At 45.4% G+C, this 17,136-nt stretch overlaps 2 protein-coding genes across 8 annotated transcripts in view; both read right to left on the reverse strand.

Moving 5' to 3' along the window:
• The window catches only part of CILP (cartilage intermediate layer protein), a 32,537-nt gene extending 25,806 nt beyond the window's left edge, over positions 1-6,731 (reverse strand). For 3 of the 7 annotated variants that reach the window (XM_029236614.1, XM_029236618.1, XM_029236612.1), the window contains exon 1: positions 177-6,542. The gene's annotated coding sequence lies outside the window, so the exon portion shown is untranslated. Of the gene's footprint in view, positions 1-176; positions 6,543-6,631 lie in introns of those variants that run through there. The other 4 variants (XM_029236617.1, XM_029236616.1, XM_029236613.1 and 1 more) reach the window with 3 other exon arrangements.
• Positions 6,656-17,136, reverse strand: part of PARP16 (poly(ADP-ribose) polymerase family member 16) — a 40,575-nt gene continuing 30,094 nt past the window's right edge. Inside the window, exon 6 of the mRNA XM_029236623.1 lies at positions 6,656-6,773. Within this exon, the coding sequence (XP_029092456.1) occupies positions 6,752-6,773 (22 nt within the window). The 3' untranslated portion in view covers positions 6,656-6,751. The remainder of the gene's footprint in view (positions 6,774-17,136) is intronic.

Raw genomic sequence — 17,136 nt, forward strand, 5'->3', positions numbered from 1 at the left:
CGCCTTTGAGCCACCGGCCCGTCCCGGCCACAGGCCGGGGCCTGGCAAACCTGCCCCGGTGTCCCCGCTGCTGGGCGGCCAGGTCCTCCCCAGGGGGACCCAGCCTCCCCTCCCCAGACACAGGCCCCGATCCCGGAGAGTGAGGCTAGGGGTGGAGGGCACCCTGCTCCCATCACCTGTCACTGCGGAGAAGGTTCGCGGCCACGGGAGAATGAAGCGAGCAGAGAGTCAGGTGCCTGCTGGGAGAGGCGGGAGGACCCTTGGGGGCCTTGGCGGGGAGAGCCATCTGCTTTCCTCATCCTGAGGAGAGGAGATCTGCAGAAGGTCCCACAGCCCAGAGGAGGAAAACAGCTGGAGAGCCGGGCACCTGGGGAGGGGGTGGCGGAGTGGAGAACAGCTCGCTTCTCCCGGGGACGCCTTCACCCCCAGAGCCGGCCTTGGACACAGGCAGGAGGATAGCTTCTCTCCGGTGCAGCGCAGCCCCTGCCTGGGGGCTTCAGCCAGAGTCCAGTTTCCCCAGCGGAGACCGGAGCCCTCGGCCTCCCCGGACCCCAGGTTCTCAAAGGGGCAGTGACCAGGCGGGGGGGTTAGAGAGCTAGAGCCCCCGTGGGCGACTTCGGCCATGGGAAGAAGAGGCTGGACACCCTGTTCTGGGGTTGACTCACAGCCGGGGTCCCAGGCTCCTGGCCAGAGGGAGGGAAGGAGAGGGAGGGAAGGAGAAGGAGGGAGGTACAGGTGCGAGGGCCCAGCACAGAAGTCAGGAAGGAGGAGGGGACAGCTTAGTTACCAGACTGGGGCCACCAGAGGGGCCTCAGGGAGTGCTCTCCTGCCCAGGTTTGTCTTCCAGCTGAAGGCACATGAAGTCTGGGCACAGGGAGGCTCTAGGATGCTTGGGCTGGGCTGTGGCCTCTAGAGAAGCATCAGCAGCCTCAGCAAGGCCACAGGGAACAGGGGCCACCGAGCTGGAAAACACTTTAATCCCAAACAAGCCTGCCCCCAGCCCCGGTATCTAAGGCGGAAAATGCAGAGGCTTCGAAGCCAGAAAAACTGGTTCAAGCCCTGTCTCCACCACAAAGTACCGGTATTCATTCATTCATCCTACAAATATTTTTAGTTTCTACTGTGTACCAGGCCCTGAAATAGGTGCTGGGGGTACAGAAAAGAATGAAGCACAGTCCTTAACTTTGAGGAACTTACCCCATAGATAGGGAGATGAACCCATAAACATATCCCCATAAAACTAGATCACTGCATGGGTAGTGTGGACCACCTGTCTTGGGATCCCTCTGGGGCATCCTCCCAAGAGTGACTCTCGGGGAAGTCTTCCTGGAGGAGGTGGTGTCAGAGCTGAGTATAAAAATGAATGGCCATTGGACAAAAAGGAAGAGGAAGGGCACTCTGGGCAGAGAAGATAGCATTAGTAAAACCCGTATGGTGTTCCAGGGACAATGAAGTCAGGAGGTGCTGGAAGATGCAGCATGCGGCAGTGTCTCTATAAAGGTTCTTAGTTGAGGGAATTCCCCTGGCGCTCCAGTGGTTAGGACTCCGCACTGCCACTACCAAGGGCCCAGGTTCAATCCCTGGTCGGGGAGCTAAAAATCCCGCAAGCTGTGTGGTGTGGGAAAAAAAAATTTTTTTTTAGTTGAGAGCAACAGAAACTCTCAACTAAGAATCTGACAGAAAAGAAATCCACTAAAGGGATGTTGGATCCCACGCTCCTGAAAGCCTCAATTCAGAAACTCTCACCTAAGAATCTGACAGAAAAGAAATCCACTAAAGGGATGTTGGATCCCACACTCCTGAAAGCCTCAATTCAGAAACTCAAAGCTAAGCTCCTCAAACCCACCCAGAGACACAGCAAAGTTAGCTATGGAGGGGCCCCAAAGATCATTTTATCCAGAGTTCTTAATCTTGGGTCCATGGATGACTTTGGGGGAGCAAAAAGGCATAAGATTTTGAATGTGTGTATGTGTACTTTTCTGGGGACAAGGTCCATAACTTTCATCAGATTCTTAAAGTAATCCATGCTATAGGTCAGGTTCTCCCAGAAGCAAATTCTGAGATGAAGATTCAGTAAAGATGATTTAGTAAAGAAATGTTCCCAGGAGAAACCAGTTAGGGAGAAGGGGAAGCACAGGATAATAGGGGAAGAGAAAGAAGCCAGGAAAGAGTGCAATTTTGTGTGAAGACCCATCCTGGCTGGCAATGAAGTAAGGAATACTCAGGCCAGAAAGAAACAAAAGCTAGAATTGAGAGGGCAGTGGATTCTAAGCAATGAAATCAGCTTTTACCCTGAAGACACTGTTTGAACTTAGTGACCCTGAGCCTCAGTTTTTCAGCCTCATGGAAGTGGGACATTTAGAAGAAGTCCATGCTTAAAACAATCACTAGCTGGGGGGCCTGAGACTACTTTGATGACAAGAGACTAATGGTGACTCTCCCCTTGGGGCTAGGCCTGGGACTGCTTTCCCTAAAGTAGGTACCTGAATAAGGTCAGGGGCTGTTAGGCAAAAGGAAGGGGGAATAGCCATTGAGTAGCCAAGCAGCAGGGCCTGCTTCACTGAGGGAAGAACTCAAGTGTATGAACTTGACCCAGAGGAAACACCTTAGTGCTTAGGGCAAGCAGAGCGAGTGGGAGGATGAAGAATTTGAACTCACTTCTGAGTCTGCGTTCAGATTCAACACCTAATTTGGCCCACTGGACTCGTCTGAGTCCTACCAAGGGAAACAGTGTAAAGAAAAAAATGTAGGATTTCAAGGAGCAAACAAATCTGCTTTGGGAACTCATAAAGCAAAGAGAAGCATTTCCCCCTCCACAGGGCTCTTTGCCTCAACCAAAGCAGGAAAAGGTAGGGCCACAGACATGCCCTACTGAATCAGGCTATTTGTGAGTCAATAGGAGCAATGGCCTGTGGACTCTCAGAAATACATGGGTGGACCAGACGGTCTCCTCACCTACCTCAGCAGGTAGATGCAAAGAATGGGTGAAATTTGGTGCTCACTGTTTCATTTTTAGTCATGTAGGTCCATTTGTATCCTAAGGCTATTGAGGCCTGGGGAGCCCAGGTTCTAACAAGAATGAAAAATATCTCTTGGACTTGGTAATTAGTAGATTCTTGGTAGTTTTAGAAAGAGAAGTTTCAGTGGGGTGATGGGGGATGAAGCCAGCTTACAAAGAATGAGGAAGTGGACACATAGTTAATTACTCTTTGGAGAAACTTGGATGTGGAGAGGAGCAAAGTGGTTACATGGTAGCCAGAAAGGGGAGGAGAGGATCCTTTTTAGAATGGAAGAGACTTGAGCAAGTTGTTAGGCTAAGGAGAAAGAGCAAAGAGAATGCGGTCTTATAGATATGGGGGCGAGTAAAGCTGATGGAGCAAGATCCCAGAATTAGTGGGGAGACTGGGATCCAGGAACTGGGAGAATTCGTAGAGATGGGCATCTTTCTCCAGCAGGGCTCAGCAAGCTAACCAGTCTCAGGAGCACAGAAGGTGGGCTCCAGGCATGATACAAGGATGGGCTGAGCCCAAGAGGATAGGGATGCAAGGGAATCAGGGATACTGAGGAGGGAGGGATTCAAATGACCCTCCAGAGGTTCAGGCTGGGAAAGAAAGAAGAGTGATGAGAGGGGCTAAAAAGACTGGACCAGAGGTCTCCAGGAAGTTAAAGTCCAGGAGGAGATATAAGGGGATTAAGGTTGTCCACAAGTAGGAAGGTCAAAGGCTGTGTAAGGCAGTAGGATTTGACATTTAAGATTTCTGAGGAAGAGCATCTTACCCAAGTTATTTAACTTCTCCATGTCTCTCAGCCTCCCAGTTTATAAAATGGGACTAAAATTCTCACTCATAAAAGTACTAAAAGCATTTTATCTTTCTGGCAAAGCATATAATTGTGGTATCTGGGACATCCAGGCACTCAGTGTTTGTGCAAGGGTGAAGGAACATCTGTCACTTCCCCTCTATGGACCCCACTTTCCTAATTCTTACTGATTGTTTGCTTGATCTATCAGTTACTGAGAGAGGTGTGTTAACATCTCCCACTGCATTGTGAATTTGTTTTTATTTTGCTTTCCTTGATTTTTCTTTTTGCTTTATTTTGAAGTTATGTTATTAAGTGCATATAAATGAAAGATTATTCCATCTTACTGATGAATTGGACTTTTTAATCATTATGAAGTGACCCTTTTGTCTCTCATAATGCTTTTTTTGTCAAAGTCTATTTTGACTAAAATTAATATAGATATATCAGTCTTCCTTTGCTTAGTATTTGGCAGATTTTTTTCATCCTTTTTACTTTCAATCTTTCTGTATTATGTTTTAGATACGCCTCTATGAACAGCTGATAGGTGGATTCATTTGCTTTGTCTAGTTTGGCAATCTTTTTCTTCTAACTGAAGCATTTAGTCCATGTACATTTATTGAAATACTGATACACACACACACATACATTTATATATATGTTTATGTGTGTACGTATATGTACTTTACTTTATTCATTTGTATTTTTCCTGCCTTTTCTCGATTTCTTTTTCTATTCTTTCTTGTTTTCTTGATTAGTTTTTCTTATTCCATTTTTCTCCTTTACTAGTTTGCAAATTATACCTTTTTTTTTTTTTTTCGCTACTCTTAGGGGTTATACTGGAAACTTTAATATGCTTATTTTGCCTGTCTGAAGTTAACCAGTATCTTCTATTTTTTCTTAAATAAAGCAAGGACGTTAGAACTAATTCTAATCACCCCTCTTTTAGCTTATATATTACTTTCATGTATTTGAATTTTATCTTTTTTTAAGCTTACAAGACATTGTTAGTATTGTTTATACAGTATTTGTTTTTACTCATATAGATACCACTTTCTTTGCTCTGCAATCCTTCTTGTCTTTAATTCCTTCCATTTGGAATCACTTTCTTTCTGCCTGCTGGTGGCAAATATGTTCTGGTTCATCTCATCGTGTCATTATTTTTTCTTATTCTTAAAATATCTTTTCACGAGTTTTAGAATTCTTGCTTGACAGTCATTTTTTCTCAGCACACTGAAAATATAATTCTACTATCTTCCAGCTATTAAGAAATCAGCTGTTTTAGTCTAATTGTCACTACTTTGAAAATAATCTGACCTTAAGACTTTCTCTGTCTTTGGTAATCTGCTTCACTATGATATGACTACTTCTGGATTTCTTTTTATTTATTCTTTTGAGGATTTCAAGATTTTTGATTGCATGAATTGATGGATTTCTGGATGAGTCTCAGCCACTAACTATTCAACAATTACTTCTGTCCCATAATCTCTCTCCTCTCCTTCTGAAACCTCTGATTATATGTATTTTGGACCATCTCACTCTATCCTCCATGTCTTTTAACTATTCTTTCATATATTCCATCTTTTTATTTTTCTACGCTGCCCTTTTGAGAATTTCTTCAGGTCTATCTTCCACTTATAATTTTATTGTGTCTGATATATTCAATTGTATCTAATCTTCTATTAAACACAACCATTGAATTTGTAGATTTAGTTACAATATCTTAAATTTCTAGAGGGACATTCTATTTCTTGTTCAAATATACTTGGTCCTTCTTCAGAGTATCTTGTTCCCTGTTCAAATTTTTAAGCTTCTCTTCTACTCTTTCAGCATTTTAAACATAGTTATTTTATACTATTTGATAATTCCAATATCTTAAGTCAGCATAGACTTGTTTCCACCATCTGTTGTTCCCTTGTGTGTTTTGTGATCTTCAACTAGGAGCTACTATTTCTTTGGAGCTTTCTCTGTGGGAATTCTTGAGGCCTGGGGTGAAGGTGGGTTTTTCCAAGAGGGTTTGTGTTTGATTTGCTAGATGCTTATGGTGTTAACCAGACTGGGCCCAATTTAAGTTAAATGCTGGACTGAAATTTTTCAGACCACCTAAGTAGTGTGAATTTGGGCTTCAAATTATATTTATAATATAATAATTTATATTATATGGCTTATATTGTGAACTCGCAGGGGCTATTTTATTTTCTCCTGAGAAAAGGGAAATTAAGATGGGCATTTTTCTTTTCAGTCTGTTGGGATGTGGTGGTGCTTCCATCTGGTTCATTCATTCACTGAAGACCCAATCTTATGTGAGGAAGGTCTTTCTCAGACTTCCAACCTTAGAGGAGGCTTGAGTTTCTTGCAGTAGTGTGCTGGAACTGGCTCCTACCAGCTCAGAAGAACCAATATTTAGGAATTTCGCAGTTCCTGGTACCATTGAGAGCTTGAAATTGGCTATGGTGAGAGTATTTACACTGTGGAAATCAGCAAACACTAAAAACAGGGTACTTTGTTTTGTTGGAGAGCCAGTTACTAATATAACACTGGTTTCTCTCATATCACCCCAGCCCATACGGCCAAGTTCAAGTTTACTGAGTTAAAAAATAAAAACGATAAAGTTTCAGTTGTGCAAAGATGAAAAAGTTCTAGGAATCTGCTGTACAACATTGTGCTTATAGTTAACAATACTGTACTGTACAGTTAAAATTTTGTTAAGAGGGTAGATCTCACTATATATATATATAGAGAGAGAGAGAGAGAGAAAGGGTGGGTGGGGGAGGGAGGGAGGGAGGGAGAGATCGCCACAATATAAACAAACAAATAAAATAGCTCAACTTACCTCTTTGGATTCCTGAGTTTTTTGGCCTGAGTATTCCTCACTTTCTTGCCAGCTCATCAGCGCATTAAAAAAAGTTGTGTTTTTTTTTTCTTTTATCCAGAATTGTTTGCAGAATGAAGCTTATTTACGGTACCTCGTCCACCTTTTTACGAGAAAATGAAGCGTTCTCAGTTTCTTAACCAGAAATTGAGATCGTTGTGCTAAATCAGGAGTTCTTAACACCTTGGAGACACAGGCTTTTAAAAATTTTGATAAAAATTAGAGCCTAGAGACCCTTTCCCCGGGAAAATACACACACAGAGGAAATGTGTTTTTGCTCCCCTGAAACCATGCATGGACCCAAGATTAAGAATGCCCAATGACATGAATGCTCTCTGAGGTTCTTGCCAGAGCTAACTTTTGATGGCCCCGCCATGTTCTCTGCCTTGAGCAGAGTTTCTGCGAGTCTCCTCTTGGATAAGTACAGGGAGTACAGACTTCTGGACTGGGGCTTCCAGGATCTCCAGGGCCTCTTGGGGAAGGAAAAACTGAGAGCTGTCGACCAAAACTTACACCGAGCTAAAGCACAGGCAATATTCCTTCAACCAGACCTCTCCACATTTACTCATTCAATGAGTACTTATTGGACCCTGTTTCTAATCCACTGCTATGTAACAAATCATCCCCAAACTTAGTGACATAATAATAACAACAATCATTTACTTTTTCATCTCTCACCGTTCTAGGAGTAACTGGGCTCAGCTAGGGTTGCAGGGTCTCTCATGTGGTTGCAGTCAGATGGCAGCTGAGGCTGGAATCATCTCAAAGCCTCCCTCAGCACATGTCTGCCAGTTGATACTGGCTGTCGGCTAAGTTCTCAGTGGGGCTTTTAACTGAAACACCTACATGTGCCCTCTCTATGTGGCCTAGGCATACTCACAGCATGGCAGCTTGTTCTGAAACGGAGCATTCAAAAAGAAATCAGGCCAGGAGGAAACCATATTACCTTTTATAGCCTAGCCTTAGATGTCATACTGCATTGCTTCTGCCACATTCTGCTAAATAGATGCAAGTCATTAGACCAGCCCATATTTAAAGGGAGGTCAATTAGACTCTATCCCTTGCTGGGAAGGGTGTCAAAAAATTTGCAGACATGTTTTAAAACCACCACACACTCCTTCTGTGTGCCAAGCAGTGGACAAGGCACTTGTGATAGAGTGGTGAGTTATACAAACCCTCCCTTATGATCTAAACACTAATAAAATAATATTACAAATATGTACATAACTGTAAACTTTGACAGTGCTATGGAAGATGAGTACAAGGAGCCATGAGAAATTGTATTACACGTTAGTAAGACCTGGACCAGGGACCCAAGGATGAATTCCCTGAAGAAGAGACATCTGGGTTGAGATCTGAAGCATTAGTGGATGCGAACTTCATGAAGTGATTTGGAGAAGAGCCTTCCAGGCAGAGGAAACCATAGGCCATGGCCCTACGACAGGAGGCAAGGTGACCGAGAGGCAGCCAGCGTGTCTTGAGGCAGATAGCAGGGGAGGAAGGTGTGAGACAAGGCTGCAGAGGTGGGCTGGGGCCAGACCCCTGGACTTTGTAGGCAGGTAAGAATATTTGTCTTTGGCCTAAAGCTGCAGGAAACTGTTGAAGGGTCACTCACTGGAGCGTGATATGAACAGATTTGTAATCTAACGGTCACGTTGGCTCCCGCGTGGATGGCCCCTGCCAGATGCTGAGTCAGGTCTGGAAGGGTTGGGAAATTCTTTTTTTTTTTTTTTAATTAATTTATTCATTTTAATTTTTTATTTTGGCTGCGTTGGGTCTTTGTTGCTGCGCATGGGCTTTTCTCTAGTTGCAGCGAGCAGGGGCTACTCTTCATTGCAGTGCGTGGGCTTCTCATTGGGTGGCTTCTCTTGTTGTGGAGCATGGGCTCTAGGCATGCAGGCTTCCGTAGTTGTGGCACTCAGGCTCAGTAATTGTGGCTCGCAGTCTCTAGAGCGCAGGCTCAGTAGTTGTGGTGCACAGGCTTAGTTGCTCCACAGCATGTGGGATCTTTACGGGCCAGGGCTCAAACCCATGTCCCCTGCATTGGCAGGCGGATTCTTAACCACTGTGCCACCAGGGAAGCCCGGGTTGGGAAATTCTTGTGTGCAGTACTTCCCCTCTCCATGACACACTCCCACACACATGATCAAGCTAACAGCAGCCTCAGTCCTAAATCTCTAGCTTAGGCTTCTGTGCCCTATACTTGACTTCCTTGGTCCCTCTTCCAGGCACAGGAAGTTCTGCCATCTTGCATTACTCAATTAGTCACTCCTTCAGTCTGTCAGCCTGTTGGTACAGTGGGTTGAATAATGGCTCCCAAAAGATATGTCCATCTGCTAATCCCCAGAACCTAAGAATGTCACTTATTTGGGGGGAAAAAAAAAAGATCCTTATGAATATAATTAAGTTAAAGATCTCAAGATGAGGAGATCTTCCTTGTTTTTTCAATTTGTGGTTGTGCTGGGTCTTAGTTGCGGCAGGCAGGCTCCTTAGTTGCGGCATACATGTGGGATCTAGTTCCCTGACCAGGGATCGAACCCGGGTCCCCTGCATTGGGAGCATGGAGTCTTAACCACTGTGCCACCAGGGAAGTCCCCTGGGGAGATCATCCTTGACAAACGTCCTTAGAAGAGTGAGGCAGAGGGAGATCTGAAGTGGACAAGAGAGGAGAAAGTAAGTGACCACAGAGACAGAGATTGGAGTGATGAGGCCTCAGGTCAGGGAATGCCAACAGCTGCCAGAAGCCGAAAGAGTCACAAAATGCATCGTCCCACAAAATGCGTACGGCCCTGCCGATGCCTTGATTTCAGCCCAGTGATCTGATTTTGAACTTCTGGCCTCCAGAACTGAGATAACAATCTTCTGGTTGTTTTAAGCCACCGGTTTGTGGTAATTTGTCACAGCAGCGATAGGAAATTAATATGGTTGGGTCCTGCTGTAGTTGTTCCTTCCTGATGAGCTTTACTGGCTCCTTCAGGGAATCTCCAAGTGTTGGAACGCCCAAAGTCTCAGTTTTCAGCCTTCTTCTTTGTCTATTCTCTCTTCCTATGTGATCTCATCCATTCACGTGGCTTTAAAAGACCATTTATTGGACTTGCCCGGCGGTCCAGCGGTTAAGACTTCCAATGCAGGGGGCGTGGGTTCGATCCCTGGTCGGGGAGCTAAGATCTCACATGCCTCATGGCCAAAAAAACAAAACATAGGGCTTCCCTGGTGGCGCAGTGGTTGAGAGTCCGCCTGCCGATGCAGGGGACACGGGTTCGTGCACCGGTCCAGGAAGATCCCACGTGCCGCAGAGCGGCTGGGCCCGTGAACCATGGCCACTGAGCCTGCGCATCCGGAGCCTGTGCTCCGCAACGGGAGAGGCCACAACAGTGAGAGGCCCACGTACCGCAAAAAAAAACCAAAAAAACCAAAAACTATTTATTTGCTAATACCCTCCAAATTTTATCTCCACCCAGACCCTTTTCATGAAGCCTAGTCATCTTCACAGGTAAACGAAAAGAGGACTTTGGTTCCACTCCCATCTCCACCCCCAAATCTCCCTGGACAGGCATCTCCAGCCACTCAACACTTAGGCTGGATATGTGGTAGCCATCCTAGATTTCTCCCCTTCTCTCATATCTTAGTTAGTAAGTCTTGTTATTTAGGTCTCAAAATGTTTCTCAAATATGTCTACTCCTCTTCATTTCCACGGTCACCAGCATCTCTTACCAGGATGACTGTAACAGCCTCCTAACCACCGCCAGTTTCTACTCTTACCCCCCCTCGCCCAAGTCCCTTCTCCTCACGGTAGCCAGAATGAGTTTAAAAAATTAGATCAGGTTGCAGTTTTTTGAACTTTATTGCAGTATAGTTGACATACAATTAACCGTACACTTAAAGTATACAGTTGGATGTTTTGACATATGTATACACCTGTGAAATCATCAGTAATCTTTATAACCTTGAGTTGGGCAGAGTTCTCAGATATGACACAAAAAGTGCTAACAATAAAAGAAAAAGGCAATAAACTAGACTTCATTAAAATTTAAAACTTTTGCTCTCTAAAAGAAACCACTAGGAAAATAAAAAGATGGCCACCATTTGGAGAAAATATTTGTAAAACATATCCAACAGAGGGCTTGTATCTAGAATATATTTTTTAAAAACCTCTTTACAGACCTAGAACACATGGAGAAAGAATAGGTCTAGAATACATGAAGAAAGAATTTGTATTTAGAATATATTTTAAAATATATGCAGCTCAATAGGAAGACAGAAAAAAAAATTTTTTTTTAATGAGCAAAAAACTTTAAACAGACACTTCTCCAAAGAAGATATACAAATAGCAAATAAGAACATGAAAAGATGCTCCTTGGCTATCAGGGAAATGTAAATTAAAATTTAATGAGACACCACTACACGTCCACTTTTAGGAAAGCTAAAATTAAAAGACTGACCTTACCAAGTGTTAGAAAGCACGTGGCACATGCTATAACACTATAATTCTCCTACACTGCTGGTGGGAATGTAAAATAGTGTAAACACTTCGGAAAACATTTTGGCAACTTCTCAAAAGGTTAAACATATACCTTCTATATGACCCAGTTATTCTTCTCCTTTTTTAAAAAATATTTATTTATTTATTTATTTTTGGCTGCATTGGGTCGTTGTTGCTGTGCGTGGGCTTTCTCTAGTTGCGGCGAGTGGGGGCTACTCTTCGTTGTGGTGCGTGGGCTTCTCATTGCGGTGGCTTCTCTTGTTGAGGAGCACAGGCTCTAGGCACATGGGCTTCAGTAGCTGTGGCATGCAGGCTCAGTAGTTGTGGCTTGTGGGCTCTAGAGAGCAGGCTCAGTAGTTGTGGCTCGCAGGCTCCAGAGAGCAGGCTCAGTAGTTGTGGCGCATGGGCTTAGTTGCTCCGTGGCAAGTGGGATCTTCCCACACCAGGGATCGAACGTGTGTCCCCTGCACTGGCAGGCGGATTCCTAACCACTGCACCACCAGGGAAGTCCCTCTTCTCCTTTTATTAATTTTTCTTGCTATATTGCACTGGCTAGGACCTCTGGTACAATGTTGAACAGAAGTAGTAAGAACAGACATTCTTGCCTCATTACTAATTGTAGAGGCAAAGTATTCAGTCTTTAACCATTAACTATTATGTGTTAGCCTTCAGTTTTTCATAGATGCCAGATTGGGGGACTTCCCTTCTTCTCCTACTTTGCTGAGGGTTTTTACCAAAAATGAATGTTGGATTTTGTTAAATCATTTTCCTGCATCTACTGAGGTGATTTTTTTTTCTTTTTCAGTTTGTTAATATTGTGAATTACATTAATTGATTTTCAAACATTTCTCCAAGCTGGCACTTCTGAGTAAACCCCACTTGGTCATGATGAATTATCCTTTTATGTATTGTTGTGTTTACTTTGCTAGAGTTTTGATTAAATTTTTGCATTTATGCTTATGACACATATTGGTCTGTAGTTTGCTTTCTTGGCATGTCTTTGTCTCGTTTTGGTATCAGAGTAATGCTAGTCTCACAGAATGAGTTGGGAAGTATTCCTTCCTTTTCGATTTCCTGGAGGATTTTATATAAAATTGGTAATTTTTCTTCCTTTAATGTTTGGGAGAATTCACCCATAAAGGCATCTGGGTCTGAAGTTTTCTTTGTGGGAAGATTTGAAACTATAAATTCAATCTCTATAGTAGATAAGAGTGTTATCCAGGTTATCTATTTCTTCGTATGTGTCATGCTTTTGCTTAAAGTCCTCAGGGCCTTCCCCTCACACCTACCTAAATCCTTACGGAGGCTTACAAGGCCCTGTCTGGTCTGCTCTGGCCTCCTCTTCAACCTCATCTACACGTCGCCCTCTGTTTGCTCACCATGTTCCAGTCAAATTGGTCTCCTGGCTATTCCAAGATAACACCAAGCTCTTCCTCATCTCAAGGCCTCGGCACTGCTTTTCATTCTATCTGGAAAGCTCTTCCACAGGCTCTTTTTGTGTTTTTTTCTCATTCTCATCCCCCAGTTCTCAGATTATGTGTCAGGGAGGTCTTCCCTGACCATTATATGCAGGGTAGGGCCTGATGGATACTCTCTCCCACAGAATCCTGTTTACTTCCTTCATAATATATATACCACAGTCTGTCATTGTTTTGTTTACTTACTGTCAGCTCCCTAAGAGCAGGAACATTTTCTGTCTTGCTCACTATATCCCCTGCACCCAGCACAACTGGGCACAAACAAGGTGTTCAATTATTATTTGTTGAATAAGTAGACTTATTTGTCAGTCAAGCTGCACATCAGGCAGGCAGTGAGTCTTCTGGGAGCTTGCTGGTCAATCTGAGGGTTTTATTGCTTGTTTTGGGGTTTCTTGTTTATTTATTTATTTATTTTTGGCTGTGTCAGGTTTTAGTTGCAGTGCACGGGCTTCTCTCTAGTTGTGGTGCACGGGCTCCAGAGTGCACAGGCTCAGTAGTTGCGGCACGTGGGCTTAGTTGCCCCGCTGCATGTGGGATCTTAGTTCTCCAACCAGGGATCAAACCTGCGTCCCCTGCATTGGAAGGCAGATTCTTAACCACTTGACCACCAGGGAAGTCCCAGTCTGAGGTTTTCAGTCAGCCTGAGGTAGGTCAGGTAGGCTTTGAGTGGACTGGTTGCTCTGTGGGGTGGGTCTGTGTGATTGATAAGTCCCCTGTAAAGTCAGGATGCTGGGGTACACAAAGAAATGAAAAGCCGCGGCCCACCCCCAAGAAGCTTCTGGCCACCTGTCTACTTGGAGGCTCACTGCTCCCCACTGCTCAGCCATGAGGTAAAGTGAGGGTGGTACAGGGTGAATAGGGGGAAAGCTACAGAGCATGACCCAACCTCTGGCAGCTAGTCCACAGCAACTCTGCTGCAGGGCTTCCAAACCCCATAAAAGCCTTACCTGGCAACTGCTGTGCTTAGGAAGAGCCTGTGCAGGAAACACAGAGAGAGCTTTGTGGCTTCTTCCCCACCCCACTTCCCAGCCTCCCCTGACCTGGGCCCTCGCTCATGGAAACTCCCCCAATGGACCTGGCTGTCTGGCCCCAGGAGACAGGTGGTGGTGCATGTTGCCACTGCCAGCTCACCATGGGGGCAGGACATGGGCCTGTAATTCCAGAGGCCACTCCTTGCAACTGAACCCAACCTAGGTACTCCTCTCCATAGACCAGAGGAGGCCCAGCTCCGGTTGCAGAAGAGGACTTGCATGGAAGCTGGGGACTTCACAGTTAATCCCGAGTCTCCCCAGGAACACCCCCAGCTGTGGGGTCATAGTTATGGCTGGAATCCTGTCACAGATGAGTATGTGTAGGAGGGTGTCAGAACGGCTTGTATGGGAAGCAGCTGTTTGCAGTAATTGGGAAGCAACAGCTAGATCGCTGGCAATGACTGGGCCTCCATCCTGCTCACCAACAAACTCCATGACCAGGAGGCCCTGCTCCAGTGACATCAGCCTCCTCACGCACTGCTGAGGGAAACGAGCTCAGGGAGGCCATCGGAGGCGGTCTGTTTACTTACAGAGACCCTGGCTGTCAGCAGCTCTTTGACCAGACATTCCCTGTCCTAGCCAGCACGAAGCAGAAATTTCCTTAAACACATTACTTTGGACTCAACCCACTTGCGCCCTTGTTTTCAATTTTCTCTTAAAGAGGAAAATTCCCAATTCTGGCCCCAAATAGAGCAGCCCAGTGATGATAGGGGGATATCAAAATAACCCCCATAAGGACTTTTGCAGGTTAAGTTGCTCCCACCTCCCAGTCATCCCTGGAGCTGGGAGATCATCAAACCAATTCTCCAACACCCATTGTGCGGGGAGTCAGAGGGATGGCCAGCATGACCTCTAGGGCAGACCCTCTCTGTGAAGGCCTCCCTCAGGGCCTTAGCCACCTGAGCTCATACTCAGAGCATTTCTCAACTCAGCAACCCTGGCTAGGCCCTAAACCCCTCCCTCATTCCCTCCAGGTCAGGGATATTTCAGGAGAGCCCAAGAGCTGCCAGTTTTCACAGGCTGCAGGGGATTCCCAAGATGGTCACCCCCACCTGCCCTGGCTGACAGATGCTGTCACCTGCCCTCCCCCCACCCTCTCCGTGTTATTCCTGCTGGAACTCACCATTCTAGAAGACTTGAGGGGACAGGGGTTTTGGAGGTCTCCCCAGTGCTCCAGGATCCTAAGGCCACTTGCGCCAGGAGCACAGTGATACCCTCCCAGGAGTATCAATCATGGAAGACAGGTGCCCTCCGCCTAGAGGGGTCTGCCCACTACTGGGGCTGGTCAGACAGGCCCAGACATGTCAGGCAGCCTGAGGCCTTACCTGACCCAGCTCTTCCCTGTGTCCTGATCCTACTTAGCTCAGCATCTTGTGACACCAGGGATGGGCTCAGGGAAGAATCAGGTCAGAAGAGGGCATTGAATCTGTGTTTCATAGTGCTTTTCGTAAGACTAAGAAAATGTCAAGGGTCCACATCAGAGAATGGGGTGGAGGGAGCGTCTCACACACAGATCTGAGTTAGCGGCTTCTTAGAAGGCACTTAAGAAAGGGCCAGACTTTCTCACCCAACTGTCTTCCCCTCACCCCAACCAACATAGCACCAGAAATCCCTAAACATGTGGTTCCAATTATCTCAGTTAGTCAACATGTCTACTAATGCAGAATTTGTAAGGTAAGAAAGCTGGAAAGACCCTATATCAGGACAGAAGCTAACGTTTTTTGAACATCTACTGTGAGCCTGGCATGGTGCTCAACGCTTTACACACATTTATCTTATTCAATCCTCACAACAACCCTGAGGGAGATCAAGTAACTCTAAAGGAGGCACAACTCATATGGCAAAGCTGGTATTCAAACCTGGTTCTGTCTGAACATAGACCATCTACAATTAGGCATTCCCAATTTGAACTTCTAGAAAGTAATTAACTCAGGAAATCAATCCTACTCCTTCCGTAAAGCAAGCAAGCCTGTAAATTAAAGACATGGTCATCCAACCTCTCCATTCTAACAGGTCAGGAAACTGAGGCCAGATCACAGAGTCTGAGCTGAGCACAGGACAGTGGCTCAGACTTAGGTCAGTGTTCCTCCCACCACCCCAGCCTGTCTCACAGCCCTAAGTCTTCACTAAGTCAGGTGAGGGAACGGTGGGAGAAAAGCTGTGGGCTCTGCCCTCTAGAAGACAAGACAAAGAGAAACACATATATAGCCACACACAGACAACCACACAGGCAGACATGCAGAGACACAGCTCCATGAGGAAACAGGCAAGAAGGGTCCTTACTCCAGGTCTACCCTTTTTTATTTTATTTTATTTTAATCTTATTTTATTTTATTTATTTTATTTTTAGGCCACACCACTTGGCATGCAGGATTGTAGTTCCCTGACCAGGGATGGAACCTGTGCCCCTTGCATTGGGAGTGTGGAGTCTTAACCACTGGATCGCCAGGGAAGTCCCCAGGTCTACCCTTTAGATGGCCACACTCTGGCTCTATTCTGGCCCTTTCCATCCCACACAGTGAGAAGTCCATGGGGTCAAGAGGATGGGCCAACTGGGAGCCCATGCCCCACTCCTAGACTACAAATCAGGTACATGGGACCCTATTATCTCCTGCTCAGAGCCATATGGGCAGACTTTGACAATGGTGTGGGCACCCCTAGGCCCAAAGGGTGGCCAAGGGGTGGGGTGTATGCATGGAGTTTGGAACGTGTGAGGAGTCACGCATGCATGCGAGGCCCCTCGAGGTACAGGATGGAGCTGGGATGGGGAAGGAGAGGCTGGGGCCACTTGCTCTGTGTTGCTGTGTTCCAGCACAAAACTCAGAGGAGCTAGGAATTCAAAATCAAACCCAGCTCTCCAGTTATTAGGATTGAGTCTTTCATTTAGCCGTTTGTTGTTTTGACTTATTTAAATATTTAGACATGAACATAAGCCTTCATTTGTGCTCTTGCTCTGGGTCTTTCAAATGTTAGGAGCCACCCTAGACACCTCTCTAACTTCCCTGTGCCAGTGTGGGCCCAGTCACAGCACAAGCACTTTAAAGATGTCTGTTAGTAAATGAGCAAATCACTTTATGAATGAATTGAAGATTGAGTGAATGAATGCTTCTGCACAAATATAAATAGGCATACATGCTTTCAGAGACTCACCAACATATTGGTGACAAATACATGCCCACGCTCTCAAAGACACATATGCCTAAACTTACATCTACAAAGACAAGTCCATGTTTGTACCAAAATAACCTAAATGCTCACATGTGCACTTCCACCTGTAGGTAGGCATAAACCTACTCATCTATGCAAAGACACAGAGGCCCACACTTTCCCGTGATGATACCCACACACACAAGCTTACACAGAGAGGTGGATATATACACATGCAGACAAACATATAAGTATACACTTTCCCACTGAGGAATCTAACTCCAATCAGAAATGTAGCCGCCTACACATACAAACATGGAACAGTCA

The sequence above is a fragment of the Monodon monoceros genome, unplaced genomic scaffold (genome assembly GCF_005190385.1).
Source record: "Monodon monoceros isolate NGI ecotype Baffin Bay Population unplaced genomic scaffold, NGI_Narwhal_1 Super_Scaffold_21, whole genome shotgun sequence".
Lineage (NCBI taxonomy): Eukaryota > Metazoa > Chordata > Mammalia > Artiodactyla > Monodontidae > Monodon > Monodon monoceros.